Genomic DNA, 8,524 nt, shown 5'->3' with positions numbered 1-8,524 from the left:
ATCAATTAATACAATAATAAGTCTTAAGCTATGGAAAATGAATTTTGTCAATAAATGTGTTAATGCTGTGGGATAAATAATAAATGATTATGGAGTATCTTTGTTTTGAGCTTTGTCTGTCGGTTTTAAAGCTGCATTTGATGTGTTAATAAGACTTGTAGACAGTCAACTGAGGGCTGACAATAACACTTTAGACTGGCTCACAAACATGAAGGCTATGTTGCAGACCTGTTATAAAATCTGTGTCTCCAGAAAATTAGCTCGTGCTTTCCAGTTTTATATAAACGTAATTTTAGTTTTGTTCATTTCACTGAAAACGATTCCACTCGCTGCATTTAGACTCAGTCATACTTCATACCTCCAAAGTGGAAATGGCCACAGACACGTTCACTTGTATTGAGACAATTAACAGTGTTCTGGGTGGATGCCTGCAGAAAAATATGTAATATAATATACAACTTCTCTTTATAAAAGTGGGCACAGTATAAAAAAAGACCCTTTAGTGTTTACATAAAAATCTATAACTAAGCATTTTGCAACACAGATGGCAAAATCTATAATTAATAATAATGCACTTCATACATACATATTACATATAATGAAAAAGATTCAACTGCTGTGTAATTCTGACTCATTTACTTCTGAAGGATTTGCAAACATAATGTAGCTTCTGAACTGAGAATAAGTAGCAACTCTGTTTTTGAAATAATCATGACAGTTCAAAAGTTGCAAAGAATTGAAGAAGCTCTCATTTCATGTTCTTTATGCATTATCATCTTAAAGGCATTTTTAATATATGTGTGTCATTTAAACAACAGCCATCCTTTTGAAATGTGTTGAACACCAGTTGCACATGACACATTCAGCTGGGGGCAGTGTTGCTCTATAAATTCTGCATCGAGCACTGCTAATGCTGAGCCGTGCTTAGTGAGTCATTAAGGCTTGTGTGTGTATGCAACAATGACCCATTCACTCAGATTTACTTAATCACACAATAATATATTTTTGGTTCGCTCCACAGAAAGTAAAAGAAAGCGAACCAGCTGTCATGCTCTGTGCTCAATAACCAAGCTGAACTGTGTGTGAAATATGAGGATTGTGCGCCCAGATGTTAGTTGCCACAGAAGAAACACTTAAACCACTTCTTTTTGTAAAAAAAGGAAGACTGATCCTTTAAATATAGCTACTTTAAAATAATTTATTTGTCTCATTCTCATTAAGTTTTAACCAATGACAAATGTTTGGTGTATCACTAAAAGTTTGCACCTTCACAGTGAACAGGACCGAGGCTTTTAGCAAAGGTCATTTTGCCAGTGGACAATGAGGCACTATGCTGTATGTACATTTACTTCCTCAAGGCTCAAGAGACCTTTAGGGAGGAAAATGTTTTCCACCTGCATGTCAAATAGACTTCTGTCCCGAAAAACACCTCAGCCTGACCTTCATCACTTCTTTTCATCCCATGGGAAGAACCGATTTCTTCACATCATGACTTTAAGCCTTTAACATCACGGTTTCTTTTTATTTCTTTAGATTGTTCAGTTACAGTGTTGATTTCGTTCATTCATGCCTAACACAGGAATGCTGCTTGCAGTCCGTGGCAAATCCAAGCTGCACATCTTAAGCGGTGTCCTTGTACTTGAAACATCTGCAGCTTGGCACTAGCGGGCATATTTTTCTGAAATAGGCCATCGTGACAAGTTGTTCACTAGTGACCGCTGGCAGTGATATAAATTTTTCTTTCTGTCCTGCCTGTTGGGTCTAATGCCAGAGCAAGAGAAAAGGTGCTGCTGTGAGCTTTATGACAAAATGCTTTATCCCCCATTAACCTTCACAGAGTGAATATCAGGAGGGGATTTCAGGTGGAATAAAGCACCAGTGTCAACAGGCAGGTGTGTTGCTGAGCTCAAGGAAGAAGACAGGCTAACATAAGGCGCCCTCCGTCCTTCATTTCTCCTTTTTCTTTTGGGGTCATTCCTTAGCTGGGCGCTGACAGCAACCACTGATAAGAAAATGATTAAGTATCATGGACTCAACCACAATCCAATTCACATTCCCAGCTGCTCTGCAGACTGCAAAAAAGCTGCATCAGATATTTTTTTTCTTCTTCACAGGCTAGAAGTTCTAACCGTTTCTTTTTCTTTTTTTTAAATTAGTCTTCATATAAGCTTCATATGTGTGTATGGCTGCCTGACATACAGTAAAGTCTGTAACCTATTTTCAGTACATCGTGTTTCTGAATGATCCACAACTTCCAGACATGATAGAGCTGTGAAACCCAGATCAGGATCAAAGAAGTCAGCGAGACAATTCAGGATAAACTCGCCAACGTATCTGAAATGGATTAGTTTTGGCCTCGACTACTGTAAAAATCAAACACATAAATGCACACGCTGTGTATGTGTTTGAACAACAGATTTAGTCCACAGGGATCAGCAGTCAGCTGTAACATCCCTCGCCCACGTGAAGCATCTGGGCACCCATGAAAATGGAAATGGCAGCGCCTGAACAGTTGATAGAGACCAATCTGTTTCCTCATCAGGACTCTTCATTAAACTTGAGCAGTGTCCATTAGGCCTGTAATCCTCCTCACCCACTGCTACACACGACCTTGAGGTGTAACACTACACGCTGTTTTAATAGCTCCTGAGTTCTCACCGAGGTATACTTACTCAGATGTACTGCTGCTGCTGCTGGACTTCATGGGAGAATAAGTTGTTTCGAAACAGGATTTAAGAACAGTTCCTCACAGAGTCATTTGTTACATTACAGCCAATCATAGCCAGTAATTTAACGTATCCTCACGATGCTTGTCGCACAGTGTGAATTTTTCTACTACAGAATGTGATCATTTCTTGCTCACCATAGTAGCTGCTTAATTGAGCTGGATGTGCGTCAATGATTTCACTTAGAGGGGATCATCAAGATTCAGACAAGCACCTGGTCTTTTATGTGCCTGTAGAAGGCTGGCAGGAAAAACGATTACCGGCCTCATTTGTTCTCTATAGACATTTGTGACCTTTCCAATTGGCACATCCTCTTACGAATATGACAGCTTTTCTTTCCCAAAACCAGGAGTGATCTTGCATTTAATATGCACATAAATTGCATTTTTGCCTATTGGGGAGCTTACATATACTGTAAAGTCAGTATGGTGGGGCTTTTTGACACTGGATGTGTCAGTTAACGATGAAAGTTTCTGGGAGTCCCATGGTGCACTCCTTTCAGCTCTGATGCTATTGTTATCCAATCAAAAGATTTCTAGTTGTACATGCACATGCTTATATACATAATTTACGGTCCATACATATAAATAACTGCAAAAGTTAATGTTCAGTGTGATGAATATATAAGAATAAGTACTAGCAAGCAGTTTGAATACAGATTTGAAGAAAAGACTGACTGAGAGTCATATGAGCAGAGACAGAAATGCACTTTTAGAGCTTTCTTTGCACTTTAAAATCCACTGAAAACGGCTAAACAGGAAGCTGCAGAAATACAAGTAACGAAGAAAAATACACACATGTGAGATACAAAGAAAATACAGCTTTTACAGTCCATACAAAAGAAAAAAAAATGGCAGCGTTTGTGCAGTGTGGCTAGATTGTATCATAAAATACATTTTTGCTGAAGAGTTTTGGACAGAAGCAAAGGGAGTGATTACCAAAATCCTTGTTTACCTGAATGGATCACCTTTCAGAGAAACTGTTAGGATGTGCAATCACTGAAAAATATCGGTGCAGAACGAGCTGACAGGATGATCAAAATGAAAAGCTCCAATATTGAGTGGATGTGTGATTTGGAAGTGTTATCATCCTCCGCAGGGGCCATGGGATTTACAGTAAATGTTGCCGTTTTTTAATGATCATAAGCTTTACAGTGTCATTCCACTTGTGTTGTGTTTATCAACTAAATAGCATTAGGTATTACTGCTTTTATTCTCAAATGCATTTAGTTCATTTTGACTCAGAATCATAGATTACAATTTTTTCATCTCCTATTAAGCTTGTTCTTGAAGTGCACACACTCAGGATTTTTCGGTCATGAAAAAATAGGCTTTAAATATTATTAGAAACTTTGATTAAAAAAGTAAAACATTAAAATTCATCAGATCTTCATATTTGACCTTAAAATAGAAGAAGTGAATGGCATCACAGCCAAGAAAATGTGGTGTGAGGCTGACCTACAGAGCACAGCTGACAAGTCAAATTACAAGCATGATACGAAAAACTATGGCTTGATGAAATGCTTTCTTTTTTTTCCCCACAGCACAAAAGAAAAGAATTCAATTTGAGCAGGTTAGAGCGAGGGATTCATCTTTCCGAATGTGAACAGAGAGAGAAAATGCAGAGGAATACATTTCAGGCACATTTTTGTCTCTCTGGGAGTGTTAATGCTGTGTGTTGTTGCCACTGTTTGTTGTACGGTGCCTGAGCTGATCAGGGTCTGCTGCCTCACAGATATCTCTGGTGACAGCGTTGTGAAGACTGTGTCTCAGATGCCCACGTGTACTCTCATACACAAATAAAGGAAAGCCCACACATTGAGTACAAACACGGAAAATGACTTCATGGAAACAAGGACACACACGCGCGGACACACAAAAATCTCACATGCTGTATTTCAGTATTTAGACTCCTTTTTCTTCTTCTTCTAGTTGCCATGCTTTTGCACGATGGATTCTGCTTCAAGATTTAATCCCAAGACTTCTTTAGTCATTTTATCCTAGGGCTCTTCTGTCCATCACTGCTTTCATGTCTTCAACCAAACTGGAGCCCAGTCTAAAACCGGGCCTTAGTAATGATGACCAGCGGCACACCAACCATCTGTAATGTGTCCTCTCCTCCCTTTAGGGAGCCGGAGAAGGATCTGCTGTCAGTCTGGCAGGGAAAACATCTGTTCCCATTAAATTACTGTGGCCCTGCCATGCAAGTTATCTCTACTGCACTCCATTTTACTGCCTGAGTCCTGCGCCTGTCGACAAGGGGATAAAACAAGATTAGTTAAATGACTGGGAACTGGGGAAGTAGTAAGGGACAGAGGGGGGAAAGGAGAGAAAACACGGGAGATGTCTCTTCCCTTGTCATAAGCTCTCTTACCAATTAGAAACTGGGGACTGTCCTCGAGTGAAGTGAAGGAGGGATATAATCGCCTCATCTATCAGCTAACTTGTTACCACATGGCCTAAACTCATTAAAGGAGTAACACAGCGAGTGGCCTCTGAGAAGAAGCTTGTCCATACTGAAGCTCTCTCAGCTTTGATGTTTTACACACATATAGATGTTCAGACATTTGCAAACGCTGCACTGCTGCTCAGTTTCACAGCTTTGTGTTTTTGCTTTTAAATCTGTTGTAGTAGCGATGAGGCTGCTGCTGTTCCTGCTGCCGTGTTTTAGTACTGTACGACTGATGAAAAATGAGTCAGTCACTCGTGAGAACTTGCACCTAAGTATGTGGCAGATAACCATAACAGGCAATATTACCTCTCTAAAGCTGTGGCACATCCAGTTTTTTATTTTGTTTAAAAGGATACATACATAAACAGAGGAGAATCGTTTGGACAGTTTGTTCACTCAGCATGAATTAAATATAGCAAGGAGAGGTTTGTGTGTGTGTGTGTGTGTGTGTGTGTGTGTGTGTGTGTGTGTGTGTGTGTGTGTGTGTGTGTGTGTGTGTGTGTGCTCTCAGTGACTAACCTTTGTATCGCATTTCATTGTAGTTTTGACATTTTCATCTGACAGTTTTAAAAAAGGCAGAACTGTCCTGATGTTTATGCATCTGTAACATATTCTGCTTGATGTGAAGCAAAGCAGAATATTTTTTGGATATGCTTTTGTTGTTATGTAAATCTATATCCTGTGTCTTCACACACACACCGGGTAGTCAACAAACACAGATGTGAGCCAAATTAAAGGCTGCTGTCAGCTACTAATGTAATACAGTTTTTCTCAGTCGCTTTGGTGCATTTCTCACAACAGAATTAAACATTGCACAACAGTTAGTTCAACCACCACAACATGTAGTCGTTTTGGCACAACCCTGTGGCGGTTTCACGTTCACTGCGTCCAAAGGCAAATGCCTTTGGACATGAAGCAGTTGAGTGAGTACAAATATCTAAAGAATGGTCACGTTTGACTTCCTATTCATCACTATCTCCTTTCTTTCATCATGAATGTCACAATTATTCATACTTGTACCGGCTGAATAGTCATTGTCCTTACAACTAATAGTCTTCATTGCATTGCTTGTGTCAGTGCACTCAAAATTGCTGAACAGCTTGTCAAACGATTCATACACCCATTTTGAAAACCCTATTTTGGAGGAGTTCCCATGAAAATCTCCATAAACTACATGTCTCAGGTGAACCTTATCTCACACTAATGAAAATTGGTGTGTGTCACTCCTACTTGCAACCAATGAAAAGCCTCTCCTACCCAGTCACAGGTGAACCGCGGCACAGCATCCCCCACTCCACAAGTACATATATACTGCAATGTAAACCAACAGACAGGATTGGCATGAGGTGCATACTGAATCTACAAAACAGCAGAACATGGAACGTCAGCCTCGTGGAAGAGGAGTGAGGATCGGTGGAGGACGAGGACAAAACCGGGTGAGAAGAGGCCAACCACATAGACACGTTCCTGACGAAATCAGGGCAACACTTGTGGATCATGTGATAAACCATGGCCTCACAATGGCCGAGGCTGGTCGAAGGGTGCAGCCAAATGTTGGGAGAACTACTGTAAGTTCTATCATCCAGACATTTCGTCGGGAAAACAGGTGAGCACACCGTAATCTAGTTACAGTATGCAGCACAAACTAATTTGCTCTGCACTTTCATAGTCATACAGGAGACTTGCATTAGGACATGACCTTACAGATCCTTACACATAGACGTACTGTAACTGAAGCGCAGACTTGGCCCAGGTGTGGCATAGTGTGCTGTGGTACAATACAGTAATGCTGTAAAGAAAGGAGTCTTGAATGATAGTCCTGTGACAATCACTGTAAGCATGTTTGCGCTTACATGTGTGTGTTTTCCCATCTGCATCTCAAAAAGGACTGCCAGACAACCTAGAGGAGGTGGAAGAGGTCGACTTATGACTCCGCAGCAAGAGGAAAGAATTTGTGCAATGGTGGCTGCAAACAACGCTTTGAGACTGAGAGAAATACAAAGAACTGTCGTAAACGATGACACCATCTTCGGAAATATTCAGTCAATATCAATTTCCACCATAGACAGAGTCCTCAGACGGAATGAAATGTCCATGAAGCAATTGTACAGAGTGCCATTTGAACGGAACAGTGATCGAGTGAAGGAGCTCCGTCACCAGTATGTACAGGTAACACATGTTCGCATATGTACCTCTGTTCACTGTAACAGTTTAGGCCATGTACTCAACCTACATTTATGCATGTTACTGTAATCCTATGTACAATTCCAACTGTACAATCTGTTCTGCCAAATGCACCATTACAGACCTGTCTGATTCTCATCCTTTGTAAAGCATATCCTGGAGTTGGAGGCCAGGGAACCCCTGCACATGTTTGTATATCTTGACGAAGCGGGATTCAATCTCGCAAAAGGCAGACGGCGTGGACGGAATCACATTGGTGAAAGAGCCACCATTGATGTCCCAGGCCAACGAGGAGGGAATATTACAATGTGTGCCGCAATCTCAGAGAATGGTGTTCACACCCATATTCCTCGTATTGGTGCATACAATTCACAACACCTGTTGGCTTTTCTGGATGCTCTTCATAGGGACCTGATCCCACAAAATGGAAGGGATGATCCTGGTGACAATCGGACAATGTATGTAGTGGTTTGGGATAATGTAAGCTTCCATCACTCTGCTGTAGTCAGGCAGTGGTTTGCAGCACACGACAGGATGCTTATGGAGTTTCTTCCTCCTTACAGTCCATTCCTGAATCCAATTGAGGAGTTTTTCTCTTCCTGGAGGTGGAAGGTATATGACAGGCATCCACATACCCAAATGACCCTGCTAGCAGCTATGGATGCAGCTTGTGATGACATCACAGCAGAGTCCTGCAGAGGGTGGATTCGACACTCCAGAAGATACTTTCCCCGATGCATCGATAGAGCTGACATACGCTGTGATGTTGATGCAAATATGTGGGCAGACAGACGGGAGCGTCTAGATATCAATGATTGATATGCAGCAGTGTCTGTTTTTCAGTTTGTTTTTTTTGAGTCGTAACTACTGCAGTGAGGTTTACTGTCTAGGTGAGTTTGTTTGCTGTAAAATGTTTGATTTACTGTATTTCCCCAGTTTGCACAATGCTGTGAACAGTTTCAATTAAATATTATCAAGAGTGCATATGGAGTGTCTTGATTGTCCTTTACAATTTATGGTTTTCAACATGCCATGCATGCGGTCCGGACTTGACATGTCATTGGGAAGCACCTACAAAGACATCCGTCACAATGGGAACATGTTCAGACCATGTGATTTTGTGACCAAAGGTGCTGGTCTAATGACTTGTAATTGTGACAGCC

The 8,524-nt window shown here is 40.9% G+C and overlaps 1 protein-coding gene across 1 annotated transcript; it reads left to right on the top strand.

Annotated features, from left to right (window-relative positions):
• Positions 1 to 6,267: 6,267 nt before the first annotated feature.
• On the top strand, positions 6,268 to 8,189 carry LOC146655503 (uncharacterized). Its single transcript, XM_085429034.1, has 3 exons — positions 6,268 to 6,783; positions 7,064 to 7,346; positions 7,512 to 8,189. The coding sequence occupies exons 1-3, from the start codon at positions 6,554 to 6,556 to the stop codon at positions 8,178 to 8,180; spliced, it is 1,182 nt and encodes a 393-aa protein (XP_085285160.1). The 5' UTR covers positions 6,268 to 6,553; the 3' UTR covers positions 8,181 to 8,189.
• Positions 8,190 to 8,524: the final 335 nt, after the last annotated feature.

The sequence above is a fragment of the Rhamphochromis longiceps genome, linkage group LG13, assembly GCF_057381845.1.
Source record: "Rhamphochromis longiceps isolate RC_006_pf linkage group LG13, R_longiceps_female_GT1.1, whole genome shotgun sequence".
Classification (NCBI taxonomy): Eukaryota; Metazoa; Chordata; class Actinopteri; order Cichliformes; family Cichlidae; genus Rhamphochromis; species Rhamphochromis longiceps.
The sequence above is the reverse complement of the archived record's forward strand: the minus strand, read 5'-3'. Positions and strand labels throughout refer to the sequence as shown.